The sequence below is a fragment of the Zootoca vivipara genome, chromosome 11, assembly GCF_965207765.1.
Source record: "Zootoca vivipara chromosome 11, rZooViv2.hap1.1, whole genome shotgun sequence".
Taxonomy (NCBI): domain Eukaryota; kingdom Metazoa; phylum Chordata; class Lepidosauria; order Squamata; family Lacertidae; genus Zootoca; species Zootoca vivipara.
This window is the reverse complement of record NC_142594.1, coordinates 38,427,719-38,450,106: the sequence shown is the minus strand read 5'-3', so window position 1 is coordinate 38,450,106 and position 22,388 is coordinate 38,427,719. Positions and strand designations below refer to the sequence as shown.

The 22,388-nt window shown below is 43.6% G+C and overlaps 1 protein-coding gene across 6 annotated transcripts in view; it reads left to right on the top strand.

The window, feature by feature from the left end:
* Nucleotides 1-22,206, top strand: part of LOC118091986 (uncharacterized) — a 29,921-nt gene extending 7,715 nt beyond the window's left edge. For 3 of the 6 annotated variants that reach the window (XM_088653986.1, XM_088653985.1, XM_088653984.1), the window contains exons 7-20: nucleotides 987-1,085; nucleotides 3,407-3,474; nucleotides 10,434-10,521; nucleotides 11,943-12,012; nucleotides 12,734-12,806; nucleotides 13,930-14,013; nucleotides 14,894-15,023; nucleotides 15,933-15,977; nucleotides 16,082-16,163; nucleotides 16,254-16,346; nucleotides 17,858-17,937; nucleotides 19,465-19,508; nucleotides 21,670-21,749; nucleotides 21,989-22,206. In XM_088653986.1, coding sequence (XP_088510112.1) covers nucleotides 987-1,085; nucleotides 3,407-3,474; nucleotides 10,434-10,521; nucleotides 11,943-12,012; nucleotides 12,734-12,806; nucleotides 13,930-14,013; nucleotides 14,894-15,023; nucleotides 15,933-15,977; nucleotides 16,082-16,163; nucleotides 16,254-16,346; nucleotides 17,858-17,937; nucleotides 19,465-19,508; nucleotides 21,670-21,749; nucleotides 21,989-22,111 — 1,159 coding nt within the window. In that variant the 3' untranslated portion in view covers nucleotides 22,112-22,206. Of the gene's footprint in view, nucleotides 1-986; nucleotides 1,086-3,406; nucleotides 3,475-10,433; nucleotides 10,522-11,942; nucleotides 12,013-12,733; nucleotides 12,807-13,929; nucleotides 14,014-14,893; nucleotides 15,024-15,932; nucleotides 15,978-16,081; nucleotides 16,164-16,253; nucleotides 16,347-17,857; nucleotides 17,938-19,464; nucleotides 19,510-21,543; nucleotides 21,750-21,988 lie in introns of all 6 variants that reach the window. The other 3 variants (XR_015946369.1, XR_015946368.1, XM_088653987.1) reach the window with 3 other exon arrangements.
* The last annotated feature ends 182 nt before the right edge of the window (nucleotides 22,207-22,388 follow it).

Genomic DNA, 22,388 nt, shown 5'->3' with positions numbered 1-22,388 from the left:
TTCATTGATTTCAGGTACACACCCAATGCCTATGCCAAGACCTACTTACATTTGTAATCAATAAAGTTGTGACCTATTTAATCCCAAAGCGATTGTCCTGTGATTCTTTCCTCTTCTCACGTTAGCTTATAAAACCTAGCTTATAAAAAGAACTACCATGCTTCCTTCTCTGCAAGCTCCCTGTTCTGTTTTGTGCCACACGCTGTCTTCTAAATTGTGCAAAGCAGGGTAATTTTTGGGTGAATTGGACTTTCAGCTGTTTGATTTTACCGGCCTGCATTTCCTGAGCATTGCTCAGATTCGCTCAGGGCCTACAATGCCAAACATTACATCAAACTAAGGATAGATAAATTGATGCCATCTTTGCAAGTTTTCCCTTTTCTGGAATTTCACATTAATCTACAAACTTTTTTTAAAAAAAGGTTCTCTCAAAATCCATTTATAAACATGTATTTCCTATTTTTCCCACTTAAGAGGAGATCTTTATCCCAGTATTTAACTGGCTTTCTACATAGAATTACATAGAATCATGGAGTAGGAAGGGTCATCTAGTCCAACCCCCTGCAATTCAGGAATCTTCTGCCCAACACAGGGCTCGTACTCACAACCTTGTTTTAAACTGTTTAATAGATAACATGTGCTTTCATTTTCTTAATACGCTTTTCTTGTTTGGTGGTTGTAATAGTTTTATTTGTTTTATAAGTGTATACTTGATTGTTGTGATCCACTCTGGGACCTTGCAGTGGAGGACGGGTAATAAATCTAATAAGTAAATATTGTTTGCAAATATGTGATTTGATGTGCTTAAACTTTCATGAAATGCATCACAGCATTAGGAGAAATGTGTAGTCTGTGGATAGCTGATCCACACATTAATCTGAGAGATGTTGATCATATCTTCCCTGCCCACTCAAGCATGTTCTTTTTTCTTTTTCTAATTCAAAAGGAAAGGGTAGCGTTTATATTCCTAGTTTTCCTCTCCATAGGAATGGGGACGGCAGAGCTGTGCTCCACTCTACTGTTCGAGAATTCTTAGGAAGTGAGGCTATGCATTATCTTGGAATTCCTACAAGCAGAGCAGCTAGGTACTGTATCCATGTTTGTACTTTCTTTAGAATCTGATCTGATGCTTACTTGATTCCACTGACATCAGGAGGAGACCACTCATGTACTTTTTACAGTAAGTGTCTTGTGGGATTTTTGGCTTGTGCCTGAGAAATCCAATCTGCCTTCTGCTCAGTCTTTGTAAATATGAAGTAGATTTTGTTTGTATGAGTGTTATGCTCACCGGCCAGGTACAGTGTGTGATGTAATTTCTGATAGAGCGCAACACCTCCCCTTATTCATTTACTGTACTTCCATTTTGTGACCATAGTTTAGTTTTTACAATTTTCACAAAATTAAGAAGAGTTAGCAAACAGCAGCTGCACACTACTTGATTGCAACTCCCTCTAATGTTGCATTTCTACCATGTGAGATGCCTTGCTATTGTTGCCGAATTGTTAAGGGTGTGATATTGCTGACATTCGGTGGGCATTCTGTGTGTGGTTATGAAGGTCCTTTCTGATTGCCCGTGCAGGTTTTTGGCTTGCTGAGAACATGCAGAACTCTCTCTCCAACACCAATCAGGAAACAACATTTTGCTTGTAGATGAGACCCTTTACTTGTAGATGAGACCTCTTGGAAATCCTGCTTAATTGCTTCAGCAAAAGGTCTTGCAAACTCAGTGACTGATGCAAAACTCATGAGCCTGTCTGGATGAGCATGAAATCTCGTAGCAATGTTACAACCATCCTTGGATGCTGCTTTGACAGGCTGTTTGATTCAAAGACAATAGCCAGCGTGAACTTGGTGTACCAAATCCGCTGAGTTCAGGAGATTGCTTGGCCTTCGTGCTTAGCCTGCTGTTTTTGAAGCTCTCGGTGTGCTGGTAGGGCCGTGTGGGGGAAGGAGGAGGGCAGTACTCCAGAAAGCTTTCCAGACTTCTTTTCATACATATTTAACTCAAATAACCCCAGCTGATCACTTAGATTGCTGGCAATAGGAAGCCGTCATATCTCAGCTCTTACGATTAATTGACAAAGTTCTTGCTGAGTCTTGGCAGAAGTGTGGGAAAGAGCATGTAATTTATCCCTGGAGATGGGCCCACTCTATTAGCTCTGTGTTCCTGTGTTGCCAACAGGAAGCTCCATTCACAGAGTGATGCTAGAATGGAAAACATTCTTATGTGGAACCTTCATGCTTTGAAGATTTGGGTTTCTGGAACAGAGCACAGGAAGTCAGTGGCACATGGTGTTGGGTGATGAATGTTAATGTTGTGCTCCAGACCGATCATAGGGTGCTTAAGCACTGCAAATGTAGGGAGCTGGGAGCAAGGAATATGTTTTCCCCAAAACTTTAGCATTTGTTTTTAGGCATTTGTGGTGACATCTGCCTCTATCTGCACCTGTTCTTAGAGACGTATGAACTGGTGCATCTACCAGTGTGCTTCTACGACCAGAGAATTGGTTTTGAAAGGTCCCGAACTTGAAATCCCATCTTCCTTATAGCTTCACTTGGACGCCTTAGGCCAGGGGTGCCCCAACTTTTTTCAAAGAGGGCTAGATTGGATGAAGTGAACATGCCGGAGTTGCTGAGCTTTTTTTAAAGGATTTTATCCCCAGGACATATATTGCCATGGGGGCTGGATTAAGTCGACCGGCGGACCAGATTAGGCCCCCGCAACGGACTTTGGACATGCCTGCCTTAGGCAGACAATCAAACTGGTAAATTGGGATTAATCACAAAGAAAGGCTTGCAAAGCAATTGAAGTACAAAAATGGCAATAATAATCACAAGTGCAGGTAGTAACATCTTCTTTTAGTTTGCTCCTTCTACTTCTGCCATATGTTGCCAAACAACTTTTATTTGAATGGCCTGGATTGAAGACATGCATAACAGCTTGATAAGCAAAAAAATGACAATGTTGAAGTGCTTTCTGCATAGTCACAGAAGTACAGGGTTCTTTGTGCCACCACATTTCCACCATCCTGTCCCTCCTGTGTGTAGGCTTGTATGAAGAAATGAAATCACAGGTTCAGCCACTGGCACCTCCAGGCGGGGCTGGAGTGTTCCCTGTTTGAAACCCTGAAGAGCTGCTCCCATTCAGTGTAGGCCAGGCATCCCCAAACTTCGGCCCTCCAGATGTTTTGGACTACAATTCCCATCATCCCTTACCACTGGTCCTCTTAGCTAGGGATCATGGGAGTTGTAGGCCAAAACATCTGGAGGGCCACAGTTTGGGGATGCCTGGTGTAGGCAATGCTAGCTAGATTGACCAATGGGCTGACTCAGTTTAAAACTGCTTCTTACGTCAAGCAACTTTAAGGTGTTTCATACTAACGGCTCATTTTCTCTTTTTCCACAGCTTAGTTGTGAGTGACGACGACGTGTGGAGGGATCGGTTCTACAATGGGAATGTTAAGAAAGAAAGAGGTAACTCCTGCATTTCAGATTATTATTTGGAATACTGTCATTGTATCAAACTCATTTATAAGAAAATACAAAACACAGTTATATAGGAAAAAGAATGAAGAAAGAATAACCAAGAAGACCCTTTTTCACATTTATGTTGTACAATTCATATCATTTATCCACGCATAGCAAGACAGATTCCCCCAGCTCTCATCTGGGTGTTTACTTCTTTTCCTAGTCTCCCACCCTGAGAGATACCTCCTACCCTGTCTTCCCACCTCCAACTGTCTTGTTCCTGTGTGTACCCTCCTTAATACACAATAAAGGAATCTAGTTATAAGCTAACAATTATCTGTAAAACCATTTATTCTAAATATTTAACATATGCACTCCAGAATTATCACTGCTGGATTTAAAATACAGTCTCCCCCCCCCCCCCTTCAGCAAGATGGCACTTTATCTAGATTTCTCTCCCAAGCCAAGCTCAAAGATTATAACCACTCAGACAGCACAATAGGACTCTCACAGTAATTTTCTAAAATTCTTTCAGTAGCACCTTAAAGACCAACTAAATTTTTATTTTTGTATGAGCTTTCGTGTGCATGCACACTTCTTCAGATACACGTGTGCATGCACACGAAAGCTCATACAAAAATAAAAACTTAGTTGGTCTTTAAGGTGCTACTGAAAGAATTTTTTTATTTTGCTTCGACTCAGACCAACACGGCTACCTACCTGTAACTAGTAATTTTCTAATAATACAAATTAATATTCATCCAGTTTCTATGTCCAGTTTCTTATAAATCCTTTTAACAACAGTTCCAACAGATCTCGGCCAAGCCACGATCCAAAATTCTTGTCTGTTTTAGACTGTTTTGTTTGCTGATGTCACAGTGGCCGGAGTAGGCTACTTCAGAGTAACGACGCTACGCAGCTCTGCATTTTATTCTTTTATTGGTGCTGCGTATTTACAGTGCTAAGTTCATTGCTATTTACACAGAGTAATGTGTTCAGTCGGTATCAGAACCTCCGAATGACTTTTGGCGCGTCTTTCCCCAGCACAAAAGCCTCGGCAGACCCATCCTCTTGCCCCTCCTCTTTCTGCGTAATTCTGGCGTTGGAGGGATGGGTCTCCCCCCCTTACTTGCCCCTTCCTGTCCCACCTGGGACCCTGGCTCCGCTACCTTGCCTGAGCCTCGGACCCGACTTCCTGCTTCCCCACTGGAATCAGAGCTCCCTCTGCTTTCCCCTGTGGTCAGTGCTGGGCTTGAACTCAGGAGGGGAGGGACTTCGCGATATCCCCTGTCCCTCACATCCACCCCCCTTCCAAGCTCCCCTTCTCCCCTCCCCAGGTCCCCCCCAGGTGTCGGTGACGACTGGAAGCCTAGGAACTCAGTGCTTTCCGAGCCCGTTGGTGTGAACACCTCCGCCCATTCCTGCGAGGCCCCCCCTTCCGCCTGGGAGGACTGGAATCCCAAAAAGTCCGTGGCGTCTGAGCTGGTGGGGGTAAAAATGTGCTGCCAATCTGCTTCTGCCTCTGACTGGGTGGATCTTGGTGACACCCATATCTCGTCTCCCGATTCCTCAAACTCCGCTTCCCAGCGCCATGGTGAGCTGCTCTCCCGTGCCTCCTCCTCCTCCCCCTCCCTTTCCATGTGCCAGGGCTTGGGTCTGTGGGGGAAGAGGGCGTGAAATTCTTCCACCAAGAATTCCTCCTGTATCTGAGTGGCGGGGACCCATTCATTCTGGGAGGGCGGAGCGTCCTCCCATGCCATGAGGTACTCCAGTCCCCCCACCCCCCTCCGTGAATCAAGGATGGCCGTGGCTTCATTGAGTTGCTCCCTGCCTCCCCTCTCCCCCCCTCCCTCGGGGGTGTGTTCGCTGTCTCGGAGCCTGCTGCTTTCCCTGTACGGCGACAGCAGCGATCTATGAAACACTGGATGCACCCTCATGTCCTCTGGCAGTGCCAGCCTGTATGCCACCGGGTTGACCTGTTGCGTGACTGTGAAGGGACCCAGCCTTCTGGGCGCCAACTTTTTGCACCTCCCTCTGGTGGGCAGGCCCTCCGAGGACAACCAAACCTTGTCCCCCACCCTGATGACCTCCCCTTGTCGCCTGTGGCGATCTGCCCCCCTTTTGTACGCTTCCTTGGCCCTCTCCAAGTGTTCTCTGAGCTGCTGGTGCACCGTCTCCAGTTCCTCTGCCCAATCCTCAGCCTGTGGGCCCTCCTCCTCCTCCTCCCCCTCCCTCTCTGGGAAAGATCTGAGGTCGCGCCCGTAATTGGCCTTAAAGGGCGACACCCCTGTGGAGACGTGCACCGCATTGTTGTAGGCAAATTCTGCCAGTGGCAGTCTATCCACCCAGTCTGTTTGCCGCTGGCTGACGTAGCATCTCAGGTACTGCTGCAGAATGGCGTTGACTCTCTCCGCCTGTCCGTTGGTCTGCGGGTGTCTAGCCGTCGACAAGCTGACCTCCACCTGCAGGAGGTTCATGAGCCGCCTCCAGAACCTGGAAACAAATTGGCGGCCTCTATCCGAAATAACCCTTAAAGGTAATCCATGCAGTCTGAACACGTGGTCCACAAACAGTTTGGCTGTCTCTTCTGCCGAGACCGCCCTGGCACACGGTATAAAGTGGCACATTTTGGACATGAGGTCCACCACCACCAACACTGCGGTCTTGCCCCTGGAAGAAGGCAGATCTGTGATGAAGTCCATGGACACCACTTCCCACGGCCTGTGTGGGGTGGCTAAGGGCTCCAGCAAGCCTGGTGGCGCTGCTCTGACCACCTTTGCCCGCTGGCAGGTGTCACAGCCCCGTACATAGTCTCGAACATCTTCCCGCACCCCTGGCCACCAGAAGTGTCTCATGACTAGGTGGGCGGTTTTGTCCCTTCCAAAATGACCCGCCGTTGGGTTGTCGTGCATCTGCTTGAGGACCTTACGTCTAAGCTGGGTGGTGGGCAGGTAGAGTGCACCCTTGTAGAAAAGCAGCCCCCTGCGTTCTGCAAAGTCTTTTGCCTGCTCCCTCCCCCCTCTCAGTTCTCTGAAGATGCGGTTGGCAAATTCATCCGCTGCCGTCAGTGCTGTGAGTTCTGCCTCGCTCACCACTGCTGCTCCGCAGGACCATGCTGACGGGGGGAAGATGTGCCTGGGTGCTGGTGGCGCCTCCTCCTCCATGTACTCTGGCTTGCGGGAGAGGGCATCCGCCCTGACATTCTGCTCCCCCGGGATGTAGTGGATGGAGAAGTTGAAGTTCGAGAAGAACTCTGCCCACCGTATCTGCCGCTGGTTGAGCACCCTGGCAGTTCTCCAGAACTCCAGGTTCTTGTGGTCTGTGCACACCTGGATGGGGTGCTTTGCGCCCACCAGGAAGTGTCGCCAGTGCTGGAACGCAGCGTAGATCGCAAGAAGTTCCCTATCAAACACTGTGTAGTTGCGTTCAGGCTGTGTCAGCTTCCTGGAGAAGAAGGCACAGGGTCTCCACTCCCTGTTGGCGTCCAGTTGCAACAAAATCGCGCCCACAGCTTTTTCAGAAGCATCTGTCTCAATGCGTAGGGGCGCGTCCTGCACCACATGGAACAGGTTCTGGTCTGAGGCGAACACTCTCTTGAGGCTTTCGAACGCTGCTTGCGCCTCTGGTGTCCACCTGAACTTCTGCTTGCCTCTCAGGCAGTCCGTGATGGGAGCCGTAACGCGAGAGAAGTTCTTGATGAACTTCCTGTAGAAGTTAGCGAAGCCTAGTAGGCGTTGGGCATCTTTGCGCGTCCTGGGGCTGTGCCAGTCCAGGATGGCCTGCACCTTGTCCTTGTCCATCGCCAGCCCCTTGTCTGATAGCTTGTAGCCCAGGAAGTCCACCTCTTTGGTGTGAAACTTGCACTTCTCCAGCTTCACATACAGGTGGTTCTCCTTCAGGCGTTGCAACACCTCTCTGACATCTTTCACATGCTGCACTGGGTCATTCGAGTAGATAAGGATGTCATCTAGGAAGACCAAGCATTTCCTGAAGAGGAGGGACCCCAGGACGTGGTGCATGAAGGCCTGGAAGCATGCTGAGCCCCCTTGCAGCCCGAAGGGCATCACCAGATATTCAAAAGAGCCCAGAGGCGTGAACATCGTGGTTTTCCATTCATCTCCTTCCCGGATCCTGATCAAGTTGTACGCCCCCCTTAGGTCCAGCTTGGTGAAAATCTTGCCCCTGCGTGCCGCTGTCAGGAGATCATCCACTCTGGGCATGGGGAAAGCCACTGGCTCTGTCACCGAATTCAGCCGTCTAAAGTCCACCACAAGACGGCGCTGTTGCGTGTCTTTCTTGTCCACCCAGAAGACCGGGCTGCCCCCTGCTGCCTTGCTTTCCCTTATGAACCCCCGCTTGAGGTTCTTGTCGATGAAAGCGCGCAGATCCTCCAGCTCCTGGTCTGACATGGCGTACAGCTTGGCTGGGGGTATCGTCGCCCCTGGCACCAGGTTGATCTGGCAGTCAAAAGGCCTGTGCGGGGGTAGGTGGTCGGACTCCGCTTCGCTGAAGACCTCCTGCAGGTCCCAGTACTGCTTGGGTATTGCCTCACCCCCTTTGATATGCATGGTGGCCACCGTGGCTATCGGAGGCCCCTCCCCTGGTTGGTGCTGCATGCAATGTTCCAGACAAAAGTCCGACCCAAACGTGATGCACCTCTGGTGCCAACTGATGGAGGGGTCGTGGCGCGCCAGCCAGCTCATGCCCAAGACGATGGGGGGGTCTGAGATGGTGGTGACGTTGAACGCCAGTGTCTCTGAGTGCCTTCCCACCGTCATTCTCATGGGGGGGGTTTGATGTGTGATGGCCCCTCCCAGCAGCTCCCTGCCGTCAATGGTTGCCACGTGCAGAGGAAAATCTAACTGCAAAAGCTGGATTTGGTGCTCTTCTGCAAAGCTTCTCGAGAAGAAGTTGGCGGACGCCCCACTGTCAATTAGGGCGAGGACCGTCAGGGGATAGCCATTTGGGAGCGTTAGCGTCACTTCTAGAACCACTCCTGCTCTGGGAGGGGTGGGCTGGCTCTGCTCCTCTCTGTGCGGGTGGGCGGGCTGGGGCTGTTGTCTGCTGACTGTGCCTGGCTGCTGCCCCTTGTCTCCTGCAGCCAGGCTTTCCCGTTTCCCTGCTGTGGTGCTGCGTCAGTGGGGGAGGGCACCACCGTTCCCGCCTTTCCTTGCCACTCCCTGCGATGTGGGCAGTCTCTGACGAGATGCTGGGGTGAGTTGCAGAGAAAGCAATTCCCGCCCCTTCCCTCCTTGCGTCTTGGCGCCGCTGGGGTTTGAAAAGCCCGCGCGCGCGCGCTATCAATCTGCATGGGCTCCTGGTCCTGGCTTGCTCCAGGCGTGGCTTGAAAGGGTTGTTGAGGGAGTGGCTTCTCCTGCGACCGTGGGAACCAAGCCCGCTTTGTGCGCGTCGCTTGCTTGTCGTTCCACCGGGATTCCTGCCTCACCCCCACCGCCAGAGCCGCTTTGCTCAGCTGATCCATAGTACTGGGCTTTGGACTTCTCGAGAGTTCATCCTTCACGTCCGCGTGCAAACCCAAGTAAAACGCAGCTTGCATAGGAGGCGACTCCAAAACCCACCCCAGTCTGTGCACCAGCATGGTGAACTTCGCCCAATATGCGCGAACTGTCATATTTCCTTGTCGTAAATTATGCAGTTCCTCCTTAGTCTGGTCCAAATGACTATCTGACGAATACATCGTCCTCAAACCTTCTAGAAATTGTTGAACATTTTTCATGCAAGGATTCTTGGTTGCGATTAATGGTCTTAGCCACTCCCTGGCTGCTCCGGTAAGATGTTCCACAATAAACGCTACTCTGTGCTCATCATCGGGGAACTCATTCTGGTGCAGCTCAAGAGCATACACGATCTCAGTCTCAAAGCCATGATATTCCCTCGGGTCTCCATTGAACTTGCTTACAAGGGTCCCTGCTCTCCTTCCTGGCAGCACTTGGACTTGGGGAGCCCCTCCCGCCTTGTCTTTCTCTGCATCTAGCTTGCTTTGGAGGTCTACCGCCACCGCCCTTAATTGCTGCTCTCTTTCCTGAAGCGCTCTCACCTGTTCCGCAAGTTGTAGCCGGTCTTCCTGGACCTTCTTAGTCTCTTCTTTTGCTGCCTTTAATTCTCCCTGTGCCTGCAGATGCAGCTTCTGCAGCTCCTCTTGTGCTTGTTCAGCGAGCTGCCGCCATTTCTCCGCCTCTGACCCGCTCATCCCGGCAACTCCAAAGTAGCCCAAAAAGATTCGGAGGTTGCTGTCACAGTGGCCGGAGTAGGCTACTTCAGAGTAACGACGCTACGCAGCTCTGCATTTTATTCTTTTATTGGTGCTGCGTATTTACAGTGCTAAGTTCATTGCTATTTACACAGAGTAATGTGTTCAGTCGGTATCAGAACCTCCGAATGACTTTTGGCGCGTCTTTCCCCAGCACAAAAGCCTCGGCAGACCCATCCTCTTGCCCCTCCTCTTTCTGCGTAATTCTGGCGTTGGAGGGATGGGTCTCCCCCCCTTACTTGCCCCTTCCTGTCCCACCTGGGACCCTGGCTCCGCTACCTTGCCTGAGCCTCGGACCCGACTTCCTGCTTCCCCACTGGAATCAGAGCTCCCTCTGCTTTCCCCTGTGGTCAGTGCTGGGCTTGAACTCAGGAGGGGAGGGACTTCGCGATATCCCCTGTCCCTCACAGCTGACTACTACTTCTTTGTATGCTACTGTCCTCTTATATTTGTCAGCTTTGAAAGTCATCACTTGGCAAAGCCATAGTTAAGATTAACCACAGTATTGAGTTCAGATGTATTGCTAACCTTTGATTAATCAAAAGTTAAAAGAGACAGCATGCATTTGCTCCATCCATTGAAGTGAGTGGGCGAATCTACAAGCACAGATGTTCTGAGTGCAAATGGAAGCACATCTAGGGCTCTGGAACAGAGTGCATTTTTATTTATTGACATGCATATACTTGTATTTCAGGTGCTATAGTTCTGCGTGTTGCCAAATCATGGTTTCGAATAGGATCATTAGAAATTTTAACTCATTCTGGAGAACTGGATTTGTTAAGGTTAGAATTAAAGTATTTATTTATTGGATCAGTTTTCACTTCTGGATAATTTAATAAAATTGTGGGGTTCTAAAAGGCTACATATGCACAGGGACCTTTCAGCCTTCCCCTTCTTAACACAGGCTTGTGCATCTCCTGAAAATCTGGCCCAAAAGATTAGGGGACTCTGTAGGGAGGCATTCTATGATGTACAGGGGACTGCCACCATATGGGAATATTAGAATACACACTCACTTGCATGGGGCAGTGCATGAATCATAGAATCATAGAGTTGGAAGAGACCACAATGGCCATCCAGTCCAACTTAGCACTCACACACAGGCCTCTTTGGATCCTGACCAATATAAATATTGAAAAGAATTTCAGAGTTTTAGATACCAGTTCTTTGGTGCGCGCACACAGGTGCGTACCTGCATCCTGTTTTTAGGCAAGCAGGCGTTGGATAGATTTGCAGCCCTCCAAAGTACTAATTTATGGGTGCTGGTAACATACAATTCCATTTTAAATTGTGGAATGCCTTTCACTATACAGTGTTATGTATGTGTATGGCAAAATGTGTATGGCAAATATTTTTCCCTGTATAAAGGCCATTGCATATACTTGATACTTGATACTATGTTTTCCATGAGTCAGTGTTGAAATAAGCATTTACAACTACAGTACTGCAAATTCTTGTATGGCCTGTGAAGTCACTGATATTATTGGGTTTTTTATGAAATACTAAAGGGCTCACATTCATCCATTGGGTTGTTTTTTTGTGTTGTTAAATAGTACAGGCGTCCCCCTTCCTCCCCCAACTCAGTGCTATTTCAGTTGTGCTTTACAGCTCCTCTCAGTTTCCAAAGTCTTTTGTCATGCTGCAGTTCAAAAACATCCAAGTCCGGAACATCCATAGCCAAGTGGAACAGATTGAGCACTTGGATCCTGACCCAAAACAATTTGTTCAATTGTATATGGATTTTTGCATGGATTCAAACATAGAAGGCTAGAAAATTTCCAAGAGCCAGCCTCAGATTTTCAGGTGCCAGTCTTGTACAAGGAGTAGGAAAATGTAAAACATTTAGTTGATATTTCAATAGCATAAAATGTAGTGCTAGCAAGCACCTGGGTGTTAACTCTCAAAAGTCTCCAAAACCACACTGCTGTTCCATCCCAATAAGATATAAAATCTTACTTGAGGGAACCACATGTGGCTGAAAACTTAGTATGGACTTGCAATCTGGCTATAGAAAAATAATGCTTCTTATTAAAGGGTGTATATTTCCTACAACCCAATTTAACTTTTGTAGGTAGGCGTAGGCACCTTAAGCAATATTTCCAGGTATCAGATATTTCCAGGTATCAGATATATAACAGAGTAATTCCTTCACTGTTGTTTCAAAATCGTCTCTGATGGAAGAAACTTTTCATTTGTAATTTAGGATGCTGCTAGACCATATCATAGATAAGCACTTTCCATCATTAGACATGAATGATTCAAACAGATATCTGGTAAGTCTTTGTGCTTCTGTGGACACAGCAACGGCAACAACAAAAGAACAATATGTAATTATGATTTATTGACAAATCCAAACTTGCCTTCAAATTAAAAAGGCAACAGAACTTCCCATTAATCTATGTTTAATATGTATTTAGCAATAACATATAAAGAATGCAGAAGTGACATCATCTCTATCCAGGAGGTTCACAGTTTATGGGCCAAACTAGACATGATGTGGGGAAAGCATGATCAGTTTCTTCTTGTTTATTTTTTATTAGAAAACCCCCAGTTAGCCCTTTGAAGAATGTGGAAGTAGCACTGGGGGAAGATTGTTTAACTTTGTCTTGGGCACTGTTTTCTCAGGGCTCATCCACATTCTATTTGTTCTGTTCCCGCTACCCTACCCCAATTTGTCCTGTGATTTCTAGCCACAGAAAACCTGGCTGACAATTGTTCCAATTCAGCAGTAAACAGCAGGTCTTTCCAAGGAAATCTGCGGGACAAAAGGAAAACCTATTGGACCTGAGCCTAGAAATCATGAGAGCTCCTCCTTCCCCCATGAAAAGCAAAAACCTTGCTCTTAGTTTTCCTGGGACTGCAGAACTGAAGGGCAACACAGCTCCATGATGTGTCTAAACCACTCTTGAAAAATATATTTGTATGTTTCCCCATCTTGGGCCCTGCACAATTTTCTTAAAACAACTTTCATGGTAAAATTGTTTTTGATTGCAGGCCTTCTTCTCTAGAGTAGTGTCTGAGACTGCAGGTCTGATTGCCTTGTGGATGTCAGTAGGCTTTGCTCATGGTGAGATATGTTTTTGGTACTGTGTTGTTGCTTTGTGAGTGAAGGGTATGAAATATTTAGATTCTTTTAGAAAATACAAATGTGGTGTAGTCTTTCCCAGCCCCCCCAAACCTACACAGTGAGCCTCTTTATAATGAGTCAGATCATTGGTCCAGTACTGTCTACACTAACTACTGGTAGCAGTTGCTCTCCAGGACTTCAACAAAGGTCTCTCCTAGCCTTATCTGGAGAAACCAGGGATTAAACCTGAGATCTTTTACATGCACAGTCACAGCCCTTTCTTACAACCTGGCGCCTGGCCGGCTCCTCATTCCTGAAGAGAGAGAGAGAGTGTGTGTGTTTAGTTGTTTTCCGCCATTTTGGGACACACATTGGGAGGGTGTCAAAATGGTTGACTAATTATGTGAATAAACCAGATTTGCATGGAATAAAACTAAATTAAGAAAAACATTGGATTGGCTCCAACATAAGCTAGTTGCAGGTAGGGGTCCATTGAAATTAGTGGGATTTAAGTTTGTATTGACTTATCTTTTCACATTGATTTCAATAGGGCTCTAACTTTAAGCTGTTTACAGTTAAGGAAAATACAACATTGTCCTTTTCTAGCAAGGTTGGAAAAAATATCTATTGGAAAAAGGGATAGTACCTCAGTTAAGGTGCATTGCAAAAAACATACTGCTCATTCCATGTAGAACTATATAATAAGAATAAGAATAATTTCTTTTTTATTTGCCCCTGCATCTGACTGGGTTGCCCCAGCCACTCTGGGCAGTTTAACTGTAATAGTAAACTACCTCTTAACTATGGAATGGAGGAATGAACCTGGTTTCTAGACTGTAATTCCTGGAGAAATCTGTCAGATAGTAACACACATTTCATTTATATGAAATCAGCATTTTCTGGGATATGACACCATGCTGTTTAGATGGCAGTGTTGGTCAGTTTTGGGACTGATTTTATTATGGATGCATGCTTTTCGTTTGTGTGCGTGTAGTTTTAGATAGATAGTTTTTGTTCTTTATTTTGTATTATTTTTATATTGCATATTGTGTTGTAAGCTGCCTTATGTTCCAATCTGGAGGAAAAGCATACCTGAAATAAATAAATGTTGTTTAATTTTTAGGTGTGTGCAATACAGATAATTTCAGCCTGTTAGCCATAACTATCGATTATGGTCCATTTGGTTTTATGGACTCTTATGACCCAGGTATGTATAGCCTAAGTGAATGCAGTATTATTTTGGGGATATAAAGTATTAAATAATTTTAAAATTGCAGAATTTGACTAGATCTGTATGCATTCACTTATAATGCATTGTTTCTTTAATTTCTGGGCTTTATACGGATTTGAGCAGTAAAAGGATTTAATAGGATTGGAAGAAGTGGAGGAGAAAGGTCTAGGACAGGCATCTCCAAACTTTGGCCCTCCAGATGTTTTGGACTACAATTCCCATCTTCCCCGACCACTGGTCCTGTTAGCTAGGGATCATGGGAGTTGTAGGCCAAAACATCTGGAGGGCCGCAGTTTGGGGATGCCTGGTCTAGGAGATGGTTTGCTGGTCTTTGACAGTGTTAAAGTTTTACTTACCGTGTTTCTCCAAAAATAAGACACCGTCTTATATTTATATTTCCTCAAAAAAACCCACAGTGGCTTATTTTCAGGGGATGTCTTATTTTTTTAAATAAAGTACAAGGTTAAACTGCCATTCACTATGGCTTATTTTTGGAGTATGGCTTATTTTCGGAGTATGTCTTATTTTTTTGGAGAAACACGTTACTTACTTACTTACTAACTAGGAGATGGGAGTAAGAACTGCTGTTGTGAAGGATCTCTGTATTGTTTTTCTGCATTTGAAATAAGAAAATAACTCATTGCCATCTTTACACTTGCATGCTGACAACGTATCCTTTCCTTTGGCAAATATCAGACCTTGGCTAATCCAGTGCAAACTAATATCCTGGTGTTTAGAGACTTCTGTGCAAAATATTTTGGTGCCTACATCACTTTTTGTTAGTTGGCATCAATACGAAAAACGAGTTTACTCAAATATGTTAAGGTTGGTTGTTTACTCTGAATACTTTTTTCAGATTTCGTCCCAAACACATCTGATGATGAAAGACTGTATAAAATAGGAAACCAGGCAAACGTCGGACTGTTTAATCTGAACAAGCTGTTACAGGCTCTAAACCCTTTATTGGCTCCCAGACAAAAGCAGCTGTAAGTAATCCTTAAAAGTGTTTTCAAGCTTAAAAGAGCTTGTGAGATGAGACATTCTTTAATGACCATATGTGCTAAACAAAAAAGGAGGGCTTTTGGGAAGTGGGGAGTTTGTTTTTTAAACCAAATTATTATTATTATTTAGACCATGGTTGGCTTGCAAAAAAAAGAGGAAAATAAAATATGGCCTTTATGATGGGTGGTAAACGGTCTCAACATAATCACGGAGATTTTTTCATAAACTGGGCCCCAGTATTGCTGGTGTCTGCCAAACTGGGAAGACAAAACAGAAACATCAGAAAGCCAGGCAAATCCAGGAGGCAGTTTTCATGCTAAAGGTTGTTGGCTGTGGTTTTGAGAGCCAAATGGAAAAGATGTCTTTTGATCACTAGTATCGTTATACATTATGTGGCTGAAATGATGCATTGGTTTTTCTAAGAAGAAAAGCCCAAGTGACCTCATTACAATGAGATGTCACTCCCTGGAGTGATATGCAGTCAACATGTTAATACTCTCCTGCCCTCCCCCCTTTTTTAAAAGATATTTAATTTCAAGTAACAAAACATACCCATGCAGTCCCATTAGTGATATGATTCAAACTAATGTAGAAAAGCAGTACCAGGTCTTACATTTACTGACTTACATGTGCTAGATCTTGCAATGTAACAGCTTCACTGATTATATAATAGTGGCAACAACAAATTAAATGTGAACTGAATCTCATGTATTGTTTGGAAAATGTGCAAAGACAAAAAAACGCAATTCAGTTGCAAAGTAATGTGTTCCCCTTCAGAATAACAATATAACATTTCTGATTTCTTTAAAAGAATTGCAAAACAGAATTATAATCTATGAGTTTTATACAAATCTAATTATTTTGCTGCAGCATTTCACGTTTTCTCTTAATAGGGCTTCTCAGATACTTGGGGAATACCCAGAACAGTATTATAAACGGTATGTAATTGTTGGAACCCATATTTTAAAAAGATGTCAGCATCTTAATTTTCAAAAACTCTCTAGTTTTGTAATATTAATGCATTTATTTCCTTAACTCGCAGCTTCACAGAACTATTCAAAGCTAAATTAGGTTTCCTAGGCGACAATGAGGACGATAACTATTTGATTGCATTCCTTCTAAAAGTGAGTTTCTTTCCTTGGTTAAATATTTGAGTTGCCCTTTGACAGAAGAACTAAAGCTGAAACTGACAGAAGTCTTTTAATGTTTATTAGCTCATGGAAGATACAAAAGCGGATTTTACAATGACTTTTCGGGAGCTCAGTGAGATTTCAGAAGACCAGCTGCAGAGCATCAGCATTCCTAAGGTATTTGAGGATACATGTGAACGGTCCTTAAACTTGAATACATCATAATGACATTAAGAGAAAATGCTCATTATTCTTTTAAGATTAAATTGTGAAAGTAGGATTGGTTGGAGAATGAAATTGAAATAATGTGCAGGACTGGGTGAAAATGACTGGTCCTGTTTGTTTGTTTTGGGAAGAAAAGGATAGCTGAGCTTAGTAAAACAGCTGCATGTTCCACTGTGGACATTTTTTCAGTCTCTGTTTCCATGGCAGCGCATCATGCAGGAATCTGATAGGTAAGCCAAATGGTGGGGGATGGACGGACCATTTTTTGCAGTGACAGCTATTACAAATATTTTGAAGGGTTTGAGAACTTATTTTTGTTAACTCACATTGATCCCATATTTTGGTAGTCTGTTTCTATTAATAGGCTTGGAATAGATTGGTCCCACAAGGTATTGAGCCTTCACCTTGCCTCGAGTCTACTTGCCCTGTGCAAAGTTACTCGTACATTCACCTCCATGCTAGATGGACTCTACGAAGGAATGCACAATCTCACCATTAGCAAGAACAGTCGCTCAGTATTGAGGAGCTTGAACTGTGGGCTGTTGGGACATATATTGTCCCAGCACTTGAGTTTCTGTGGCTCAACAGAGTGTAGAGGTTCATATAAGTCAGGAATTAAGTCTCTGCAACCTGGGAATGTGCCTAAACCTCAACACATGACCTGACATGTTCACCAGAAGCATAAAGAATATTTTGTTTACGTGTTGTTTGAGCAATTGAGGGAAGTCACTATCACTGGTGGTGTTAAGGGTGGAGCACTGGATACAATAAAAATCCTAGGCCTGAGGATCACTCCCAGATGATAAGCTGTGTGATGGCAGATGTAATATCCTGCATGGTTAAAAGATGACCTGTTCCCAAACAAGGATTTTATATAAATTGAGAGAAAAATAAACATAGCTTATTCCGTTTTTTGTGGAAAGAATTCGCCAGTGGCAAGTTATGTTCCCTTACAGATAGTTCTTATTTATTTACAGAGAGGATCAATGGCCGAAATCCAGCACAGATATTGCAAGAATCATAAATCAATCCATCTTCCTTGCAAGAAGTTTTGCTTCCTCCCAAACCAGCATATTTGCCATTCATATACACTATCCCAACACAATAGTCTTGTATGCCTTCATTTAATTTATAGGCAGGTTTCCAAAATATTTAAATTATTCTGGGGAACTATTTTTTGCTAGTGTGTGATTTTTGCCTAGTGAAATGATTTCCATAATTTATAATACACACAGAAACCTAAGTCCCTGGCCTAAGGAACAGATTTTACCTTAGCTTGGTGCAGTACTGTTGTAGATCATCAGAAATATTTTTGGAGAATATATCACTGCTATATGCTACCCAAACTGCTGCATGTTATCCATATATTGGGAAGTGAAGTGTGTATTATTATTATTATTATTATTATTATTATTATTATTATTATTATTGATGTTAAGTACCAATCAATTATTTCCATGTAGGAATTTTGGGCTCTGCAAGATGTGGCTAAACACAAGCTCTTTTCCAGCTGGGTTGTGTTGTGTCTCTTGAGGTTAAAAAGGTAAAGAAATGCAATTGCGGACACTTGCAGGTGGAGGGAATTTCAATTTTCACTGGACCTCTCCCTCCCCCTCCCAGATACCTTATCAGGATCAGGACAGTTGTGCTGCTAACTCAGCACTCATCTTTCTATAATGGCTAGATATTAGCATTGAATAAAAAAATAATCCTAAAATGTGTTTCTCCTCTGTGAAAATAATTCTGTTTTTTTAAGTGAGTGTGTAAAACTGAAAAATATATGTATCAGGTCTCTTTATATTAGATGATCATACTCATTATTGACAGGTTGGTCCTTTGATTTCTCCCAACCCTGGCAAAAAAATCACATATTCTAACCCAGTTAATGCAAGCAGAGGAAATTCAATTAAGCAAACTTAGTAGTTATATGAGAATGTTGAAGAGCTAGGATGGGAGGTGGGGAAGTGCAAAGAAATAATATCAGTGGGGCCAATCTTTCCCTTGTCTCACTGTGTTCTTGAAGTTCTTGGTTGAGCTTGCAATACCTCCTGTCTGAAATCATGGTAGTTTTGTAGCATTGTCAGTGAACTGTGCTAGACTGACCAATCGCCTAACTGTGTATATGGCAACTTAGGGTTTTTCTGATAATATCCTTTGGTCTACCCATACCAGTAATCAAATCCATATAAAAAGATCTGTAGGAAAGGCATCCCTCATGATTCCCCACCTCCCAGATTTACAAATTTGAGCATTTTCCTTCCCAACAATTGATACATATTTTTTGGAGTTGCCTTTCAGTGGGCAGTGCATGTTCAAGACTATGCATTGTGTATTAAGTGTTTTATGTGTTACTTTGAGACTTCCGTATGAAATAGACTGAATATTTAAACCAGTAGATTCCATAGGCATATTCAGTGCTTTTTTCCTGGGGGTATGCATACCCCTAAACATTTTGTGAATTTTTGTACTTTTGTCCATTTACTGTATTTATTTTTTCCAATTTTAACTATAAAATGGTGGGTTTCTTGAGTTAAAATGAGAGTACCCCTAAATATTTTTTTAGAAAAAAGCATATTCCATGATCATCAGTTTCTGGTCATGAAGAATATAAACTGTTGTGAAACCTGCATAATTCATTTTTCCATACTTTATTATTGATGCATTTTTGTGAATACTTTATTAATGTTGTCTTGGAAAAATAGCAAGTAGCGTATCAGTTAAATGCAGAATTGCAGACAGAGGCTGTGGTTCAGACGTAACAATCTTAATAAACCATGGTTTATTAAGATCAGAGCCTTATCAAGTATCCTAGTTAGTAAGTCAAGCTTTAGCCACGGTTTTCCAATGCCGAATGTGATTGTATGTTAAAAATTAATAAAATATTATATGGCAAAAAAGAGAGAAAGGTAAAAAAGAGAGAAACAATAATGGAAGCACTAAGGCTGCTGAACAAGGGGAAAGATAAAGGAGAAGTGCATGGGCCTAATGCTTATTCTCAATACGTTTGAACCAGCCCAGAGCAAGAGGCACAAACTAATCTTCATGATCCTGTTTTGTGTGTACAATATAGGAACTTGGGTGATTCTGATTCCAAGCGAAGCAAAAGAATGATGAGTGAGTCAATAATTTATTTTCTTCTCAACAGTTAAGTCGCATGCCCTTCCTGTAGGCCAGATATTTCTTTCAATAATTGTTTAACTGATGTGACATTACATTGGGTTTCCAAGCACCTTAATGTAGACTCTTGTGATTTCCATTCCCTGAGGGCAAACACACACACACACCCCACTCCTGAGTTCCCACACACTTTACACCCATGTAGAATATGCTATGTGTGCAGTAGATATCAGGCTGGGACCTAGTGTGCCAACATATCACATATACCATATACTTGTTTCCCCAGAGCTAACTCTGCTGGGGTGGGACTTGAAAACCAGTAGCCCCTTCCTCTAGGTTCTCTTGAGACAGAAATAATTGCCAGTTTGGGGAAAGTGATCAATTTTACAAGAAACCTGCCTCTGTGGCACACCAGTGTAGATCAGGTGTGAGGCACCCTTTGCCTTCCAGATGATGTTGGATTACAACTCCCATGAGCCCCAGCAAGCATGGCTAATGGTCAGGGATGATGACTAGCAAACATGGTGGCCCAAAGACTCCCCACACATTCTTCATCCTGCTGTGTTCACAACCATACTGCCACCAGTTTGGTTTTCTAGGCTTAGTGATTTGGTTATAAAAAACTAATCTAGCAAGACTAGACTACAGGGCTCTGCCTGAGATCTTAGAGAGCACTGCTGGATGAGGTACACCGGACTGGATGGATCAGCGATCTCACTCGGTACAGGACTCCTTATAACGTTGTCATTGGAGCTCCTAAGCCTAAATAACTCCAGATTTTCTGCACTAATTATTTCCCATGGGCTAAGGTGGTAAACATAAGGGTTTGTTTGTTTGTTTATTATTTACTTATTTGAGCAGCACTTTGAAGCATTTGGGAAAATAGCTGTGAAAAGGAAAGCCTCATATAGCTATAATTATGCTACAGCTATATGTGCCTCTCAATGCTGCTTACCGTATCAGATATCAAAAGAAACAGATTTGCCTTTCATCTCCAAAATTCATTCATCTGCCCTGCTGGTCCTGAAGAATAACAGGATTTAAAACACAGATAGTTGAGGAAGCACCATCAGGTATATATATATATATATATATATATTAATGTTGTATATTAATGGCATTAATCTGGCAGGATTGCAGGCTTGTATTGGTTTTTCATTCCATATCAGAAGCAGGTAATTGTTACTATACTATATTCAGCTTCAGGATACCTCTAGGATCCTGGAATACCAAGATTCATCATATCACAGGGAACAACTGCAACAGAGGGCGGTTGCTCCCATGTCTGGCTTCTGGGCTTTGCGTAGGCATCTGTCCCAATATTACCAGATATACACTTGACAATTAAAGTCTCGGTCTGTTTACAAGAATCTCCACTGATCCCACAATTCAGTGTAAACCTCTTCGTAGATGAGCATTTATTGTTCTGGTAGATAAGATTTGGTGGTTTTATTTTCAAATGCTGTCTGACTTCTAAACCTAATCAGTTTGAGACAAGTTGAAGAAAAATAATAATAGGGCTGTTTCAGAGCCCCCTCACCCCATCCAGGAGCTGTAACAAATCCTTGGTTGTGATTATGTTCCTTCCAAACATTTGTTACATACACCGTGAACATTCCTGCGTGCCTTACTCGATAAGTTTTAATTTAAAGGGGTTTGAAAGTGGCCACCTTCAAACTTCTCTTTTTTTGATAAGTTTCTAGCGGTGGAAAACAAAAGGTGCATTCTTCTGCTTAAGTTAAGAAGGGGAAACCTGTGCTACTTTTAAAAAGTAAAAGTGTATATAAAATTGTATAACCTAGAAATAAGGATTGACGATGAAAGAAGCCTATAATAAATTGTCACCTTTTAAATATTTCAGATTCAGGAAAACTTGGGAACACTCTTTCCCTGCAATAGTACAGCTGTAAGTTGTTGTGTGGTAATAATACAGGCAACTCACACTTAATTCTAGGCACTCTGAGAGTAGCAGGGTGGTGAAGGAGTTGTAAGCATGAATTTTTCTTCCTGTTTTAATGTCCATTTCTTTCAGATCCTTAATTACTTCCTTATATCAGTACTAAGAAAAGATGTGGATGTCAGTATAATAAAATCTCAAGAGAAAAGCCCCTGCTGATTTTTTTTGTATGTGCAAATACGGTCTTCTTTTTGGCTACAGATATAAATCCTAGGTACGTGCTCAGAAACTGGATGGCCGAGTCAGCTGCGCAAAAGGCAGAAAGGAATGACTTTTCTGAGGTATCTTGCTAACTTGCTTTAACTTTTTATGCTCAAGAGACGAAAGATACAGTTATCAAGGAATAGAAGCATAAATGCCAAGCATAAACTCTACAAACCGTTGAGTGAAAAAACCGCTTAATTGTAACCTGTATGGAAGAGTGTATATAATCATAGAATTGTACTGTTGGGATACCAGGGTTTGTTCTGTAGTTTTGTCTCTGTATAATGCTTTTGTTTTAAAATTGTTTTACTTTCAGGTCCACCTCTTGAAGCAGGTTTTACAACGCCCCTTTCAGAGGCAAGCAATGGCTGAGAGAGCTGGTTATGCACAACGCCCCCCTGCATGGGCTAAAGACATTAAAGTCAGTTGTTCATCTTGACGAAAAGAAACTGAGATCAAGATTAAATGAAGGGATATAGCCTTCAAGTAACACCAAACGACAATAAAAAGGACACATTTAGAATTTTAGTCAAATCATGCCCTCTGCTCCTATTCCTGTTGTGTCATTCAGTGGCTCAATTCTCCTCTTCCTCTTGCAAGATCATCCTTGTCCTGTTTCGGCTACACCCCTGGTATGCCCGATTACTGAACAATGTTTCCCAACCACATCTATGTGAAATTAGCTGCCTTCTGCATTTCCTGGTCAGAAGATCAGT